This window comes from Gorilla gorilla, chromosome 9, assembly GCF_029281585.2.
Source record: "Gorilla gorilla gorilla isolate KB3781 chromosome 9, NHGRI_mGorGor1-v2.1_pri, whole genome shotgun sequence".
In the NCBI taxonomy this organism is placed as follows: Eukaryota; Metazoa; Chordata; class Mammalia; order Primates; family Hominidae; genus Gorilla; species Gorilla gorilla.
Window position 1 is genome coordinate 76095173 of NC_073233.2, and position 18842 is coordinate 76114014.

General features: G+C 40.7%; 1 protein-coding gene across 8 annotated transcripts in view; it reads right to left on the minus strand.

The window, feature by feature from the left end:
• The window catches only part of KMT5B (lysine methyltransferase 5B), a 58741-nt gene that overhangs the window by 13026 nt on the left and 26873 nt on the right, over positions 1-18842 (minus strand). For 6 of the 8 annotated variants that reach the window (XM_019037277.3, XM_019037280.4, XM_055354643.2 and 3 more), the window contains 7 exons: positions 17887-18034; positions 12241-12309; positions 7134-7299; positions 5920-6029; positions 3662-3828; positions 3351-3370; positions 3134-3270 (listed from right to left, as the gene is read on the minus strand). In XM_019037277.3, coding sequence (XP_018892822.1) covers positions 3134-3270; positions 3351-3370; positions 3662-3828; positions 5920-6029; positions 7134-7299; positions 12241-12309; positions 17887-18034 — 817 coding nt within the window. Of the gene's footprint in view, positions 1-3133; positions 3271-3350; positions 3371-3661; positions 3829-5919; positions 6030-7133; positions 7300-11580; positions 11940-12240; positions 12310-17886; positions 18035-18842 lie in introns of those variants that run through there. The other 2 variants (XM_019037281.2, XM_019037279.3) reach the window with 2 other exon arrangements.

Genomic DNA, 18842 nt, shown 5'->3' on the forward strand with positions numbered 1-18842 from the left:
TGGGCCGAGCCTGGTGGCTCACACCTGTAATCCCAGCACTTTGGGAGGCTGAGGTGGGCAGATCACGAGGTCAAGAGATAAAGAGACCATCCTGGTGAACATGGTGAAACCCTGTCTCTACTAAAAATACAAAAAAAAATTAGCCCGGCGTGATGGCAGGCGCCTGTAGTCCCAGCTACTTGGGAGGCTGAGGCAGAAGAATTGCGTGAACCTGGAAGGTGAAGGTTGCGGTGAGTCAAGATCGAAACTTACACAGAGCAAGACTCCATCTAAAAAAATTTTACTTTTTGCCAAAGTGATGAGTGAAAACGAATACCTAATCTTGTTTTAATCTCATTTATGGCCATTTTTTTCCTGTGAAGCATCTCTGCATCTCTTTTTCCCTTACCTTTTTTCCTATTTGACTATGTCTTTTCCTTATAAGCTTATAGGAGCTTTTTGTTATTAGAATTTTCTTTTTTTTTTGAGACACAGTCTTGCTGTGTCACCCAAGCTGGAGTGCAGTGGTGTGATATTGGCTCACTGCAACCCCTGCCTCCTGGGTGCAAGCGATTCTCCTGCTTCAGCCTCCTGAGTAGCTGGAATTACAGGCACGCACCACCACACCTGGCTAATTTTTGTATTTTTAGTAGAGACAGGGTTTTGCCATGTTGGCCAGGCTGGTCTCGAACTCCTGACCTCAGGTGATCCACCTGCCTCAGCCTCCCAAAGTGCTGGGATTATAGGCGTGAGTCACACGTGCATGGCCTTTGCTTTAAATTTTCTAGAGTAAAATGTGCAGTACTTATGAACATATTACAATTACTACTGTCAGTACAGTGTAGCAGAGAAACATGCTTCAAATGTATCCTGGAGTGTCTAGCGCGACTCAGTGTCTCTGCACACGTGATTCCATCCATTCTCACCTCTTCACGGAGCCTCTTCCTTTTACCCTCTGGCTCTCAGCACAGTGTGTGTGTCCCCTTCACTGAACTGCCCTGACAGCTGGCACTGTGCTGGTCTTGTTTATCCTGCATGCACTTGGCCTAACACTAAGTAACTGTTCAGTTAATATGTAATGAATAATGGAATGAGCTCCTAGATGCATCTTCCCAGCTAATTTCTGTAAAGGCAGAAACAATTTGGTGTTTATGAGTACTTCAAGAATATATGCAGCCAATCTTGAAGTCAAACTGCTCAAACAGTCTGACAATAGCCATGGCCACTATTCTCCATCATGCTGTTCCATTTAAAAAGGACTTACACACATTTCTATCTACTTCTCACACTAACCCTGTGGCGTAGGTGGGATTATCCTCATTTTCACCAGTGAGAAAACAGAGGCTCATGAAAGAGAACTAATCTGCTCAACGAAAATGACTATACCTGCAGTTCTAAACCAGGGAAAGAGCTGTTTCGGTGTTGCTTTGGAATCCTCAGTATGTGGTTAGGTGTTTTCAGGACCGCCTCCAAAAACTTCATTATATATATTTACTCTATTCATTCATTTACCAAATATTTATCAAGGACTTACTATGCACCAGGGTACTGTTCTGTATTCTGGGGATATAGCGGAAAATGAAACAGATACAAGCCCCTGCCTTCATGGAGCTCATATTCTAATGGGAAAATAACCAGAAACCAATTATTGTAGTTAACATTTGTGTATTAACTGTGTGCTATTCTACATGCTTTACAGGAAATAACAAATTTAATCTTCACATCAACCCTACAAAATAGGTTCTGATGTTATCCCCATTTTACAGATGGGGAAATTAAGGCACAAAGCAGCTAAGTGACTTACCCTACACATCACATAGCTAATGAAATGCAGAGTTGCAGGATTCCAACCCAGGCAGTCTGATTTCAGATGATAGGCACTTAACTGTTATACTGTTTCCTCTACAAAATGATTTTGAAGAATTATTGAACTATAATTAAACTACTTTATAGATTAAAGGGTATTCTCTGGACTGGTCGAAGATCTAACCAACATGTGAATAATTTTTATGTAGAAAAAGATAAATTTTATGTCCCTCTGCCCTGGTAAAAATTCAGCAGCACTAGGAACTGGTTTTCTGCCACATCTTTATGGCAAGGAGCCCACTCAGTGCTAGGAGAGGGATGGCTACGGTAGCACTGTGACTTGATGACTCCGTCCTCTCTCACCACACAGTTGGAAATCCCTGGCTATCCAGAAAGGAGGGAAATGGCAACTGGGGTATCTGCCCACTGCAACCTCTAGGCTGGCTATTTGTAGGTGTTTTAAAGTGGGAGAAGTGACACTAATAACTCTGATCATAACTCCAAAAGCAATATGAAGTGGAAAGAATGAGGACTCTGAAGTTAGGCTGACTGGGGTCTGATACTTATGTTCTGGTATTCGCAATGTGGGCACCTCCTAGCACTCTCACGAATATCTGTGAGAACTGAACAAGGTGGTGTGAGTAAAGTGCCTGGCACAGTGCAAGATGTGCAAAATGGACTCCAGGTTTCCTTCTCTGTGGCCTGTGTGGTCTGTACTGCCTTTGAGGGTACTCTTCCTGCAGCCCTTGCCTGCCTGAGCCTGTGACGCTCCTTTCATGGTGCTCTCACATACAGAAGTCACTATAATGAGCAATATGAACTGGTGGTCCTGCCAATGAAGATCTGGGGGATTTCTGTAAAGACTCCAGGGCTCTTCATGAGACATAAGAAGAGGTTCCTTATTGAATGACTGATATCAGGGAACAACTCTTAAGAACTATGAAACCAAAATTCCAGAAGACACAGCTTGATAATATGCAAGATGACTATCAGTGGTGAACTCCACTTGACATTTTGAGTAGCGGCAACCCCATTCTGGCATTGCGTGTGTGCATGTGTGTGAGCTATTAACCATTCTCTCCTTAAGCACATCTGTATTCTGGCCCACTCTTAGCTGGTAATATTAAGATTTTAAAGGGAAATTTTAAATTTATTGAGGGATATTCCAGTGTCCCTGAATAGCTGTGCAGCATTTGACTTTGTTCATAAACATTGCACCGGCCGCTATGCTAAAGAACATAAAGACTATCTCTGCATTTAAACAACAAAGAGATAATGTGAGTTTAATCCCTATAATCAGGTTGTTAACAAAAAATGTTTAGGCTGAACATTTTACTTAATACCTTACCTTTCGCAAGTGTAACACTCGCAGAACTCATTATTTTCTCCAAAGAACCCATCTCCATAATAACAAGAAATTTCTTCTCCAGGTTCAATGTCTCTTAGAGCCTTCACACATGCTGTATCTCGACCAGTTGACACAAACTAAAATAAAAGTAACTCAGTAAGAAACTCACACCTGAAGCAAAAACAAAATACTTGAAGAAAATTTTTTTAATGCTTACCTTACAATTAGGTCTGCAATCTGAAAAATGTCCAAAAGATAAAGTCAATTAACTGTTGATAAGATCTGAAACACGAACAATTATAGAAATCTGAAATAAGCTTTCCATATAACTTTACAACTTTTGATAGGAGTTTAGGTCTCAAGTTCAACTAAAGGAATATACATTTATTTTAATAAGTTTGTGGAAACATTTCTATTTCAAATTCTCCTTTAAAGGAAGATAAAGGTTTGACTGAGGTTGACAAGGCCATTCTAGCAGTTAGCAGGAATGGCCAACACTAGCGCCAACACCTTGGAAACACAGCTTACCATGGTTTATAAACGCAGCAGGACCCAGCCAGAGTTGAGCACAGTTTTTCCTTGTGGAGTACATGACACTGAAGTCGTTTTCTCCATGTCTAAGTAGCATGTTCTCCTCAATTTCTGAAAGTTCGGCAATACAACCCACCAGTAATTCTATTTTGTCATTTCGTTTCCTATTTAAAATATGTGATGTGTTAAAAATTACTAGTAATTAAATATAGTAAGGCTTCTTTTAATAAAATAATCCTGACAATAAATATCAGAAACTGAAAAGGCCTAGCTGTCTATACTTTAGTTAGCTCACTGGGATCCCCACCTGGCTATCTTCTCTCCTACCCTGGAGCTCCACAGCCTTGTGCCATGGTTACTTGTGTACCTATCTTATTCCTGCAAGAGAATGGAAACTCAAACCAGGACAGGGACTATGCCACCTATGTCTCTGAATGCCCTGGTGTGGTGTTTTGCAAGCAGAAAGTACTCAAATACTTGCGGCAATGAATTAAACTTTCTGACTGCTGGATGAAGCAGGCAGGGACCAGTGGCAGTAAGGGTTACGAGGATCCGGAATCGCGGTGCCACTCTTTAGAGCACACCATCTGCTAGGAATATAATGCAAGCCAAATTTTCAATCTTAAATTTTTTAGCAGCCACATTGAGAAAGTTAAGTGAATATAGGTGAAATTACTTTAACAATTTATTTTATTTTATTTGAGACGGAATCTCGCTCTGTTGCCCAGGCTGGAGTGCAGTGGCGTGATCTCAGCTCACTGCAACCTCTGCCTCCTGAGTTCAAGTGATTCTCCTGCCTCAGCCTCCCAAGTAGCTGGGACTACAGGTGTGTGCCACCACACCTAGCTATTTTTTTTTTTGTATTTTTACTAGAGATGGGGTTTCACCGTGTTGGCCAGGATGGTCTCGATTTCTTGACGTCATGATCCGCCCACCTCGGCCTCCCAAAGTGCTGGGATTACAGATGAGCCACCGTGCCCAGCCAACAATATATTTTAACCCAATATCCAAAATACGATTTCAGTAGGTAATGTAAGAACTATGAATGGGAATAAAATTTAATATGAAATCTGGTGCGTATAGCACACTTACGGCGCTTCTCAATTCAGACTAGCTACATTTCAAGGACTCAAGGGCTGGTGGCTACTGTACCGGACGGTACAGCTCTAGGACCCTAGATCTCAAACCTACACACCCATCTGCAACACAGGGAGCCACATAATCCAACTAGCAGGCTCAATACCTCCTGAGGTAAATGAAGCACATTTCATGTACACACACTCACCCCTGAGGCCTGGCAATAAGGTTCTTTTACCTATCCATTTTCAGATATCTGACCCCCCAGATTTTTGTGGTAGAAATATCAGAGGGTGGGTACATGAGGAGCTACATGTTTTTCCTGGGAGATAACATAGGGAACAGGCATGATAGGAAAGAAGATACAGTAGTATATTCTCTTTCATCTGTAACTTTTATCCCTTTTAGCTGGGCTCAACTCTGACTTAATTTTGAGATAGAGTCTCACTCTATTGCCCAGGCTGGAGTGCAGTGGCGCGATCTCAGCTCACTGTAGCCTCTGTCTCCTGGGTTCAAGTGATTCTCCTGCCTCAGCCACCCGAGTAGCTAGGACTACAGGTGTGTGCCACCATGCCCAGCTAATTTTTGTATTTTTAGTAGAGATGGGGTTTCACCATGTTGGCCAGGCTGGTCTTGAACTCCTGACCTCAAGTGATCTGCCTGCCTCGGCCTCCCAAAGTGCTGGGATTATAGGCGTGAGCCAATGCCCCCCACCAACTCTACTACTTTTATTGAAGCTGGCATATATACATATATATATATCTGTATGTATGCATTTTTAAGCAACTAATGCTTTAGGGAGGTTTCCACCCATAAAACTAGGATCATTAAGACTTTAGCCCCAACCTTTCTTCTAGGCCAGTAGAAGACTGACTGTGGAAGCTAGGTTATCTAATCACGGTATCCACAACTCTTCAGCAATCATATCACTGAACAGGCATCCAGAGTCAATAAAGGAAAATGAAAAGCAATTTGGCCTAGAGATGGGATCTGGTTCAACTGAGACTTCCGATTTCCCCACTCTGACTCCAGCTGATGGGCCAAGGCAACGGCGATGCATTGGCTACTTCAGGGTAAACTCTGGCTTCATTCCTTACCATGAATTTCTCAGCACTTCAACAATAATTTAAAAGAGAACTTTAAATTAAATTAAAGGTTTATACTAGTAGAATAGTTACCATTCTTTTGTTGCAACTATTTTGGCTCCATTTTGTTCTGATGAGTATCTATTACATGGCAATATTTCAAATCCACTGTCAGTTGCAAACATTCGCAAATAAATAAATACCTAAAACAGGAAAAAAAAATTGATAATGACTTTAAACGGTATACCCTGCTAGACTTTCTTAGAATTATAAAAGCAAACCACCCGCAATGATGAAAAAAATGTAAGATCTAGCCTGAGCAACATAGCAAGACCCTGTCTCTACGAAAAACATTAGCCAAGCATGGTGGCATGTACCTTTAGTGCCAGCTACGTGGGAGGCTGAGAGGAAGAATCACTTGAGCCCAAGAGATGGAAGCTGCAGTGAGCCATAATCAGGCCACTGCATTCCAGCCTGGGTGACAGAGCAAGATTCTGCCTCTAAAAAAACAATAAAATAAACAAAAAAAGTAAGATCATTAGGTAACAAACTTTATTGTTACTCAAGAGTTTTGAATGTCACAATTTTTCTCATTTTGCAATATTTGCATTACAGTAACTAGCTGAACACCTCTAAACAAAAAATTCAAAATCCTCCCATGAGCATTTCCTTTGAGTGTCAGGTCGGTGTTCAAAAAGTTTCAGATTCTGGAGCATTTCAAATTTTGGGGTTAAGGGTACTCACTCTGTATGAGTACCTAATGGCTTGTTTCCCTTAAGGCTCATAATGAATTTCACCTCTATATGACAAAGTTTTCTCTCCTTTTTTGGTTTTAGAGACAGGGTCTTGCTCTGTCTCCCAGGGCTGGAGTGCAGTGGCATGATCATAGCTCAGTGCAGCCTCTAACTCTTGGGCACAAGCAATGCTTCTGGCTCTGCTTCCTGAGTAGCCGGAACTACAAACTACAAAGGTACACACTACTACGCCTAGCTAATTTTTTTATTCTTATTTTTTTAGAGATGGAGTCTTGCTATGTTGCCCAGGCTGGTCTCGAAGTCCTGGCCTCAAGCAATACTCCCATCTTAGCCCCCACAAAGTGCTGGGATTACAAGCATGAGCCACTGAGCCTGGCCCAGTTTTTTCTCTGGACTGTCATCCAAATGACTGTATGTGTTGCAAGATCTTCAGACTGATTAGTTTTATGAAAAATAAATTTAAAATTTCAGTATTAACTAACATTTAGGGTTTTAATTTACTTCACTATTCTTATCCAAATAGGTTAACAGCATCAGTCTTAATAAACTTACATGTTCTTTGAATAATTTCTCCTGCATTTTATTCTTGTTGAGAAAATAGTGCCGTGCCCATTCGCCTGAAGTCAAACATTTGAAGGCTTTCTCCAAGTGTTCATCTTTCTTAAAACGTTCAATTACTTCCTTTAGTTCTTCCTGCCTTCCTTTAATAGGCCGAAATCTGAAAGAAATCAAAAGAATGAATGGGTTATCTGCCACAATCCTTGCGCCACTGATCCATCTTAACAGATCTTGAGAAAGAGCTAATACCCTAAAAACAGCCATGGTTATCAGAGCAAAGATCTAAGAGAAGAGAACAACAATCAATAGTCTTGATTACTACTATTCAAGTAATACTGATCACCTGGATACGCAAGTTCTCTTTTTTCAATCTGTTATTTTAATATTTTTATTTCACTGTTATCTCAGTAACTTCTCTTTTTTCAAACTGTTATTTTAATTATTTTTATTTCACTGTTATCTCATTAACTGTGACGTGAGCAGACAATTCAAACAAAAGCTGTCTGATTCAGACACACTAGTCGTCAACTTTGGGAGACACAAAATCAAAGCTCTAGAATACAGCACACCTAATTTAGAGTTAGAATGACAAGAATCTTTTTAAAACATGCAAAATCAAGCTGGAAGAGTGCCAGGCAATGAATTTCAGAAGTATGATGATGTAAACAAAACCATGCCATACACAAAAACATTCTTTATGTACACAGTCAGAAAAAACCCCAAACTAAGTATTCCAACAGGCTTTGAAACACACCTTGATGTTCTAACCACCCATGTCAAAGTCATCTTTGATGACTGCATTCAGAGAACAAAATGAGTACAAGCAGTGTAACTCTAGTGGTGAAACTGCTATACTGGTAACGTAGGAAAACTGATGGGGTAGAGTTGTTTTTCTTTTTTTTTTTTTTTTTTTGAGATGGAGTCTCACTCTGTGGCCCAGGCTGGAGTGCAGTGGTGTGATCTCGGCTCACTGCAACCTCTGTCTCCCGGGTTCAAGTGATTCTCTTGCCTCAGCCTCCCATGTAGCTGGGATTACAGGCGTGCGCCACCATGCCCAGCTAATTTTTGTATCTTCAGTAGAGACCATGTTGGCCAGGCTGGTCTTGAACTCCTAACCTCAAGTGGTCTGCCCGCCTTGGCCTCCCAAAGTGCTGGGATTATAGGTGTGAGCCACTGCGCCTGGCCTGCAGGGGTAGAATTGAAAAGGCTTCCATTGTAGAATCAGCCACAATGATGTCTTCAGAATATTATCCCATTAGGTCTACATTTATGCATGATGCAGTCACGGCCCAAGCAAGACAAATTTGTGAACCCCTCATTCTAAAGCTGTGTTTTCAGTAAAACGTGTACTATAAAGTTACTAGCATCTTAATTTCAAATTTTCTTTTCTTGTCAATTTCATAAAGCTAATTCTCCCAAATAAAGTTTTTATTTAAAAAAAAAGTTTTATTTTCATAAAGCTAATTCTAACCGGATTATGGCCAGGTGTGGTGGCTCTCACCTATAATCCCAGCACTTTGGGAGGTCGAGGTGGATGGATCACGAGGTCAGGAGATCGAGACCATCCTGGCCAACCTGGTAAAACCCCGTCTCTACTAAAATGCAAAAAATTAGCCAGGCCCACGTAGTGGTACACGCCTGCAGTCCTAGCTACTCAGGAGGCTGAGGCAGGGGAATTGCTTGAACTCGAGAGTTGAAGTTGGAGTGAGCCAAGATCGCGTCACTGCACTTCAGCCTGGTGACAGAGCAAGACTCCGTATCAAAAAAACAAAACAAAACGTCCAACAGAAAAAAGGAATCACCGATTGCCATTCAAATAAAATACATTAAGAAAAAATATTAGTGGTTCAGGACAAAAAAATCTTTATGTGTCTTACTCTGACATTTAAAATTGTACATTTCATAAACCTGAATATGCTAAAATTGAGGTAAGATCTAGCACAAACTCCAGCAAAGGAAGCATTCAGCAGAATTTTTTTTCCTAGAGAAGCTATCATACATGTATTCATAGTATTTCATAAGATTTCAAGCCGCAATATTTCATCAAGGATTATTAGGTGCTGTGTTGTGTATACAGTGGCATATGAAGTGCTATGGTGAAAAATACAAGAGAAGACATGGCCACTGTTCTTGAATGGAAAATTTAATTGGGACTAAAAGACATATATATGCATCAAACAGTTAAGCAAGCGATCAATATGCAAATGCATGTTAATATGCTAAAAACTGCATTGCTATAGCACCTAAAAGTATAGAAATTATAACTAGGGTGTAAAAGGTACATGGGAAAGGTTTAAGAAAAGCACATTATAAGCAGGTAAGAATCAAAAGGAAGGAAGAGTGAGGGGAAGTCTAAGCAGAAGATCTTAATCAAGCTGGATTCAAAGAGTTGACCAGGGTCAGCTAGTTAGCAATAATAAAGTGAAGTACCAGAATCAGGAAGAGGGAAGACATAAGGTCCTGAACAGGTATAATACTGTTTACTGGACAGGATCACTGGAAGACTTCAGGTATATTAATGCATACTGATACTACCAGGAACTTACTAGCTACACACTCTAGTCATTTTTTTTTTAATTCAGTAATCCTGAATTCTCACAACTATTAGCTGAACCATCTAAAAGTTCAAACATATCCTAGAGATAATACTGAAGAAATGAACAGGGCCCTATTTTCCATTTTCAATCAATTGGTATACAAGCCTTTACAGACAGATAAATGCAAGTCCTTTAAACAATTCAGAACGTCTTACTAGGCTGTCGACATATGGTGTCAGAGAACCACCATGAAAATAAAGAGCTGTAGAATTGGGAAAGCATCCAAATATCCATACTCAACTACTTGTAGCCATCACAATTGATTGTGTCAAGATACCATCTCCAAGAAATCCAATGGAAACCATTCTTGCTGCAATCCTACACTACATGGTTATTTGCACATGAAGGACAGATAAGACAACAAAGCAGCTCTCAGCTAAGGCATGACCTGTCGAGCAATATGAAATATGAAATATGAAATGGTGGGAAACAGATAACCCATGTTTTGTATGGCAATCAGAAAAGCAATAGTTCACTTTAAGCAAATGCAATAAATTATCCATGCCGTTAAATGACAGGGCTACAAACGACAGAAAGGGCCAAGCTATCTTTACACGTTCAATGTGAAAGTGACCAATGGGAACATTACACAAAAATAAGTTATAGACCTGGAATGAAACTTGGCTATTTTTAATAGGCTTTATGTGTGTTCTATGCTTTCTGAAACAAGTTCATTCCTATCTAAAAATGCCTTCAGGTAACCTTAGTTTTGTTTACTTTTTATTCATAATGCCAAACAATTTACATGCTAAAACCAACACAAAATAGTCAACTCTTGATTTAGTAGTATTCTGCCTACCTTCCCTGTGTTGACTTCTGTTTCTGCTTTCCTGACTTTATTGCCTCAAACATAAATAAAACCCCTGAAACTATCCCTTGCTACCGATAGCAAGAACCTCTATTTCACTAAAAATATAAGTTGCTGTCCCAAACCTGTTAAAACTTACTGTCACAGTTGGCTGCTATGGGCATGAAATGACAGTAAGGAAAAGGGGGAAGAAAATGGTTAAGGGTGCAGACAGGCAGGAGATGAGACAGTTGTTTTCAATAATCCTACAGAAGTATGTAAAAGTCAGCTGGCTGATAGTCCAAATCAAATCCCATTGTAACAAATACTGTGGAAAATAAAAGTTAAGACTGTTATACCTATTAGGGCTGGTGCAAATGCACTGAAAACCTTAGGGGAATTTTTTTTTTTCCTATTATTGAACAGAAAAATACCCTCTCTCCTTAACTATAATCACTCTAAATCTCCCATACAAACTGCATAAAACTATCCTTTTACTCTGGCACTTAAAGGCCAGATAATTTAGAACAGCCCTTTTGTTCCACAAATGAGGAAAATAAGGCCCAACAAGGCTGAGTAGATTGCCAATGACTTAGGGCTAATGAATGGAAGACCTGGGATTTACCCTGGCCTTTCTGGTTCCTGTTATATGACCTGGCTCAGGAGAGCCTTCCTCACATTGTTTCATGGTTAGAAGAGGATTTGACTTGCGTTTGCCATTGAGCATCAGCACTGGGCCCAGCCAGAGACAGCTCTAGCTTGTATACTGACAATACAGGGATGGACGCAAATGTGAATTTTAAAATTTCGTATTTGGGTGGGGGGGTGGGTGGCAAGGGAGGCAAGAAAAACAGTTATTTGGCATTTCCAAACCAATATGCCCCGTCCTCCCTCCCTTAATAGAAAATTTGCTACTTTAAATCAACCAAACATATCTATTTTTTCTCTTCTTACACTTCCGATCAATGGCTGGTATAAGAAAAATAAAACTGTCATTTACAATTGGTTATTATTAAAGGGGCAGGAAAAAAACATATGAATTCACACTCCCACACACCTGTTCCCCACTCTTTCCAGAGACTCACTTCCCAGGTTTTCTTGCTATTTGGTTTTTCTGTCTCCCCACTGTGGCAGTGAAGAAAAGTTGTAGACTGTATTAGCTGTGCTACTGTGCCCTTCATTAGCATGCACAATCAAGAGCTGACTGGAGGGGTGGGGAACAGGAAGGGGAACAGAAAAAAGGGAGACAGGGAAGGAGAGAGGAAGAGAGAAAAATGCTCAAATATTTAAGATATAAAATAAAACCATGAGGCAACATAGTGAACACATTTCCCCCTCTGAAGAAAGTTTAGCTGCAAATCCAGTTTGTAGACGCTGAGTGAGGAGTCGCAGAGCAGCTCTTCATTCCTTCTTGACCTGAAAATAAACGAGAACCAAAAACATACCTGGCTGAGTCCTGCAATCAGTGCTCAGCTAATCACACGGAGTGACTCCTGATCTTTTGAAGAATGATTTGTTTCTCTTAAAATCACCCTGTTATGAAGTACAAGTGGTTTTTTAAAAAATACAACTATTATCAAACTACTTTAAAAGGTTTGTAAAATGTTCTAAAACTCTAATTTATGCTGACACTTCAAATTACTTAACATAAAAGAACATTTTAAAAGGCTGGAATGGGTTAGTCAGTATCTCATTGTTTTTAACACACACTACCTACCTCACAGGGTTGTTGTGAGAAAAACTGTCAGATTTTGAAAAATGCCTTGAGCTCCTCGAAGGAAAGGCGCTATATAAATGCAAAAACAAACAACAAAAATAAAAAGCTATTTGTATAATCTGTACTTGTAATTTCTAAACAGACTTACAATATTCGTTGTTGCAAAAATCTTTAAAACTCTGTGATAATCAAGAACTTTAAGATGCCACAGGTGGGCGCGGCAGGATAGAAGCCATGCTGCTGAAATTCTCTGCTTCCCATAGAACACACCTTACCATGAAGTTGGAAGCTTTGAAAACATTCTTTACGGATTCTAGTCAAGCACTTAATTTTAAAATGATATTTAAAGTGATTCATATTCATATCCAATAGTGGATATGAATAATCAAATACATATAAAAGTGAAATAAAAATTAGATGGTTATAACAGTAGAAAAATGAGTAAGGACTGTACAGGCTGACATTCTGATTAGAAAACCAAGAAAAGTTGAAAAGAGAAACTCAGTGCCCTGAAGTGACTCCCCTGATGTTTAAATGCTGTCTCCTGCTCAGCTCACTGCTGGCCTGAGTCGCCTTTACGCCTCAGGATACTGTGACATCTCAGGGTCATGCAGCCTCAAAAAGGGGGCATTACTGAAAGCGTCGATCCCTTTCTTACAATATCCCGCTCCCACTCCATTTAAAAACCAGAGGTATAAACAACAACTCTTTTTTTCTTGTTAAAAAGAAAACTTTAGGTTTCATAACTGACAAAAGACAATTAAGTTCAAATTTCTCCCAATAAATTGAAATTAGCATTTTGTTCGTACTATTTCTAAGTATTCATGCTACAACTCTTGCTTGTTAGTAAATGTAAGGATATATTAAGATTAAAACCTGTGCAGTCAAAATATAGCCAGTTTTGAAAATTCTCCAATCATTAAACATCTACTCTTTCTTTTCTTTTTTTTTTTGGAGATAGAGTCTCACTCTGTTGCCCAGGCTGGAGTGCAGTGGTGTGATCTAGGCTCACTGCAACCTCTGCCTCCCAGGTTCAAGTTATTCGCCTGCCTCAAACTCTTGAGTAGCTGGGATTACGGGCACGCACCACCATGCCCGGCTAATTTTTGTATTTTTAGTAGAGACGGGGTTTCACCATGTTGGTCAGGCTGGTGTCGAACACCTGACTTCGTGATCCACCCGCCTCGGCCTCCCAAAGTGCTGGAATTACAGGCGTGAGCCATCACGCCCGGGCTAAACATCTACTGTTTATAAACATTCTTCCTGTTGGTAGACTGAAAGAAGTAAAAGGAAGGGAAAAGAGTATAAAAAAGAGAAACTAAAAAGTGACAAATTACAGGTGCATAAACATATGAACAAAGAGCGCACTATACAAGGAACAGGCAGAGAGCTTAGAAAATTAAAATCCAAGAGCAGTACATCTTCTGGTCACTTCTTTTGCACCCCAAAGAGAGAGAAGTCCATAAACTAACAATTTAAGAAGTATTTATTGGCTATTTACTACCCTAATTAAGCATTATCAGTTTTCCTTATTTCCTAAAGTCACATTCTGGTAAATTCTTGCTCAAAAGATGAAGAGCTAGAAGGGATAGTTTTATTTTCAAGTAAATTCACTAAGGTTAAATGAAAACATATACCTTTCACCAAGATTAATGTAAAGGTCATTAATAAAGTTTCTGTTCCCAAATATCAGTGTACACAAGAGTGTAAAAGCACACGTAAACGGAACACTCTGGTGGGAAGTAGGCAGGCCGTCCCCTGCACTGCCACACCGGCCTGAAGTGCTGGCATTGCTACGAACCCAGGTTGCTCTAACCAGGGCAACAGAATCGTCTGTACTTCCACAGGTTATTTTAGGAACTGTATAATTAAATGTTGGACTGAAAAATACTTAAAAAATGATTTCTTCTGCAAGTTTAACCAGCTTTAATTTTAGATGCTTCAATTCTATGGGGAAAAATCTTAGGCACTGGATGCATTTTAACTTAGGAGTCCTCAGTTAATGTCTTGAGTTCTAAAAATATTTGTGTGGTAATCCTGAAGTTTACATTTATGACTACGTAGTTTTACGTGAGCCCTAGGAAACTCCTAGTAAGGTATTTTTATCCACTTAGCACGTCACAATGAAACTGAGAGGCCAGATGTTTTAGGACCTAGCTATTCCAAGTGTAGTCTGGGAGCTTGTTAGAAAGGCAGAATCTCAGGCCCCATCCCAAAGCTACTGAATCAGAGCCTGCATTTCAACAAACTCCCAGGTGACTCTCATGTAAACTAATTATAAGAAGCAATGGTATAGGAAGACTTTTACAGAAAACTGGAGTGCTTCCTTTTGTTTTTTAATATAGGGTTTCACTCTGTGGCCCAGGCTGGAGTGCAGTGGTACGAACACAGCTCATTGCAGCCTCGAGCTCCTGGGCTCAAGTGATCCTCCCACCTTGCCCTCCCAAAGTGCTGGGATTACAGGCATGAGCCACTGCAGCAGAAAACTGGAGTATTTACTATTGAAGATGCCAATAACAGGCAGCCTTCTGGAATACGGCACGGGGATTTTAGAGTATATGAAGTCCTGTCATAAGCCACTAAAACTTTCATTGTAATTTTTTTTTTTTTTTTTTTGAGACTGAGTTTCGCTCTTGTTGCCCAGGCTGGAGTGCAGTGGCGCAATCTCGGCTCACCACAACCTCTGCCTCCCAGGTTCAAGCGATTCTCCTGCCTCGGCCTCCTGAGTAGCTGGGAGTACAGGCATGCGCCACCACGCCTGGCTAATTTTGTATTTTTAGTAGAGACGGGGTTTTCCATGTTGGTCAGGCTGGTCTTGAACTCCCGACCTCAGGTGATCCGCCCACCTCAGCCTCCCAAAGTGCTGGGATTACAGGTGTGAGCCACCGCACCTGGCCCACTGTAATTCTGATGTAACACTGTTTTATATGCTTCCACATCTTGGTAATAAGGCATAATCAATATAACTTTCTTGATGACCCCAGGTCAAGACTCTGGGCCTTTGTGGTGACATTCTGAATGCCACTAGACTACTGTGTCAAAGAATGATTCATTCACACATTCACATTTCTTAACTCAAAAAAGAAAAAACAAAGAAAAACACTGGGGGTGCTACAGGGTGACAAATATTATCAGCATCTTCTAGGAGGAGAATGAGCACTGGTCTCATGTTCAATGGGCAAAAAAAAAGAAAAGAAAAGAAAATGGACTTAATGCAAATTAGTTTTTTTTTTTTTTTTTTAGCCGGAGTCACGCTCTGTTGCCCAGGCTGGAGTGCAGTGGCGCGATCCCAGCTCACTGCAACTTCCACCTCCCAGGTTCGAGGGATTCTCCTGCCTCAGCCTTCCGAGTAGCTGGGACTATGGGCGCATGTGGCCATGCCCAGCTAATTTTTTTGTATTTTTAGTAGAGACGGGGTTTCAGCATGTTGGCCAGGCTGGTCTCGAACTCCTGAGCTCAGGTGATCCACCCACCTCGGCCTCCCAAACTGCTGGGATTACAGGCATGAGCCACCATGCCCAGCCCTGTATCTTTTTTTTTTTTTTTTGAGGCAGTCTCACTTTGTTACCCAGGCTGGAGTGCAGTGATGTGATCTTGGTTCACTGCAACCTCTGTCTCCCGGGTTCACGTGATTCTCCTGCCTCAGCCTCCTGAGTAGCCAGGACTACAGGTGTGCACCACCACACCCAGCTAATTTTTGTATTTTTAGTAGAGATGGGATTTCACCATGTTGGCCAGGCTGGTCTCGAACTCCTGACCTCTGGTGATCCACCCAGCTTGGCCTCCCAAAGTGCTGAGATTACAGGCATGAGCCACTGCGCCCAGCCTGGATCTTAATCAATCAGGGCATCCAATGGCAGTCATTTGGCAGGGAACTGTTTAAATAATCTCCCAACTCCATTCCAATATTTCACACTTCATTTTAGTAGGTAAAGATATATGACAGAAAATTTTATGGTCAGACATGGTGGCTCACGCCTATAATCCCAGCACTTTGGGAGGCTGAGGCAGGTGGATCACCTGAGGTCAGGAGTTTCAAGACCAGCCTGGTCAACATGGTGAAACCTCATCTACACTAAAAATACAAAAATTAGCTGGGTGCAGTGGTGCACGCCTGTAATCCCAGCTACTTGGGAAACTGAGGCAGGAGAATCACTTGAACCCAGAAGGTGGAGGTTGCAGTGAGCTGAGATCATGCCACTGCACTCCAGTCTGGGCGACAGAGTGAGACTCCATCTAAAAAAGAAAAGAAAAAAAAATTTATGAAAAAAACAAAAGCACATTTTTACCTGAATTACTTCTTTTGGATTTAGACTGTAATTGATAAGTGAGGCATATAGTATCTTAATTCTACCAAGGGATAAAATTAAAAGGGGGGAAACAGGACACAAGACTTTCCTCTAATTACCTGTACTCACCAATTCCTACCTCTCCCAACTACTAATCAGTGACCACCTACCTGGGTATCAAGTTCCCCCAGGGTTGCCACTGAAATCGGAACTATATAACCCCAGTCCAGGTGTGATGGAGATGAAAGGGATGGGCCAGAACTAGCTCTATCTTCTAAATCCCTGCTGTTATGCTTTCCCACCAGACTAAAAAACCCTTTGCCATAGAGGTTAAGAGACAAAGCAAAGTTGCAAAGCTCTGACCTGTTTGGTGGCAGATACATTTGTGAAATGATCTAATGGTCTTTTTCGAGGGAGAAATGGTATTTAAGAGAATTAAAGAGAGACCTCGGCTGTTAAAAGATGACAGATTTCAAGATTAATGTAATAATGTTTTTTATATACAGCATTTGGTACTCAAAACACTTACACATCCACTTTCTTACCTGCATACTGAATTTAAACATGTCTTTAAAACTATTCGCTCTTAAATGATTAGCTGAATCCCAAAGATTAAACATGATGACAAAATTCCCCATCTATACAGAGACAACGTGTAAGAGAAAAGTCTATAATAAAATCATGAAAAAAAAGGATGTACCCTACTTTAAGCTGGAAATAATCATACACTTTCAAGGTGTTACAGGATGCTTGTCAGATTTTTCTTTTCGCTAAGATAATTGTCATCACCTTTTTTTTTTTTTTTGAGATGGAGTTTCGCTCTTGTTGCCCAGACTGGAGTGCAATGGCACGCTCTCGGCTCACTGCAACCTCCGCCTCCTGGGTTCAAGTGATTCTCCTGCCTCAGCCTCCCAAGTAGCTGGGATTACAGGCGTGTGCCACCTGCCTGGCTAATTTTTTTTGTACTTTTAGTAGAGACAGGGTTTCACCATGTTGGTCAGGCTGGTCTCAAACTCCTGACCTCAGGTGATCCACCCACCTTCGCCTCCCAAAGTGTGGGGATTACAGGCGTGAGCCACCATGCCTGGCATCATCAACTTTTAAAATAGAACATGAGGATGCTCCTCCAGCTTTACATGTTAATAGAAATGTTCTGAGGTAAAATAAGAACACAGAACTGACAAGATTACTGGAGTCTTTTCTCTGCTTCTCTTGGCTCACAGACAGAAAACCCTTCCACTGCAAAGAACTTTCCTTTAATGTCATTTTAAATTTTGAGCAAAAGTAAAATTAGCCATCTATGTTCTTGAATTCAACATAATCATCTGTTCCATTCAGGATAAAGACTGAAAATTACCTAGTATTCATTTTGTGTGTTTGAAAACCTAAATAGGGATCAAGAACCAAACTGGTTGCTAGGTCATCATTTTCACAGAGTTCCTTGGCGGACATTCCAGAGGATGGTACATAGCGACTCTGTCCTTCAAATCCCGAGTTACCATGACCTGTGAAAAGCAAAAGCAAGAAAAATTACTCAAATTGAAAACTACTTAAATCTGCCTTAAAATCTTTAGCGGCATTGCCCATTCAAGCTGGTAATAAAGAACTGAAAAATCAATCACTTTTAGTAATTAAGAATTTAATAACCTTTGCATAAGACGGAAAACCAAATGCAGTAAACTATCTCCATTACTGAGAGTATTTTCGTTAGCAGGTAGTAATAGCAGGTTCCCAAGAATGGGGTCTGGGTAGTTGTGAGAATTTGGTTCAAATGCTTGACTCTCCCCCACCCCCTTCTCTCCAAGGAACACTGAGAAACAGGGGACGGGAGGATGTTCACTATTTTAACAAGACAATACACAGGGCCATTACAGATAGGACTCGGCTGAAAAGGAAAGAGGAACACAAGATAGTTTCTGCAAGAAGCGCCAGAACTCCAGATCTCAAGTATCAAAAGGAATCTCATGAAGTTCAGCTTCCTGCTTTAGGGCAGGTGAATGATTATTATCCCCACTTTGCAGGCAACTGAGGCCCAGACAAAAAGAAACTTGCCCACAATTCCAGAGCTGGGCAGTAGAAGTGGGGAAAGAAGTGGAGAGAGAATGACAGACCTATTTCTACTGACCTCTGTTTGAAGCAATTATGAACGAATGGATAAAAATACAGACTGAAATATATAACTGAAATAACTGGGTTTAACTGTGGAAGAAAAGCAATGTAAAGAAGGAAATGAAGGCCAAGTTTGTAAGAAGTTTCATCAGAGCTGATTAAGTTTGATGTATATGCCACTGACAGTCCTTCCATGGAATCAGC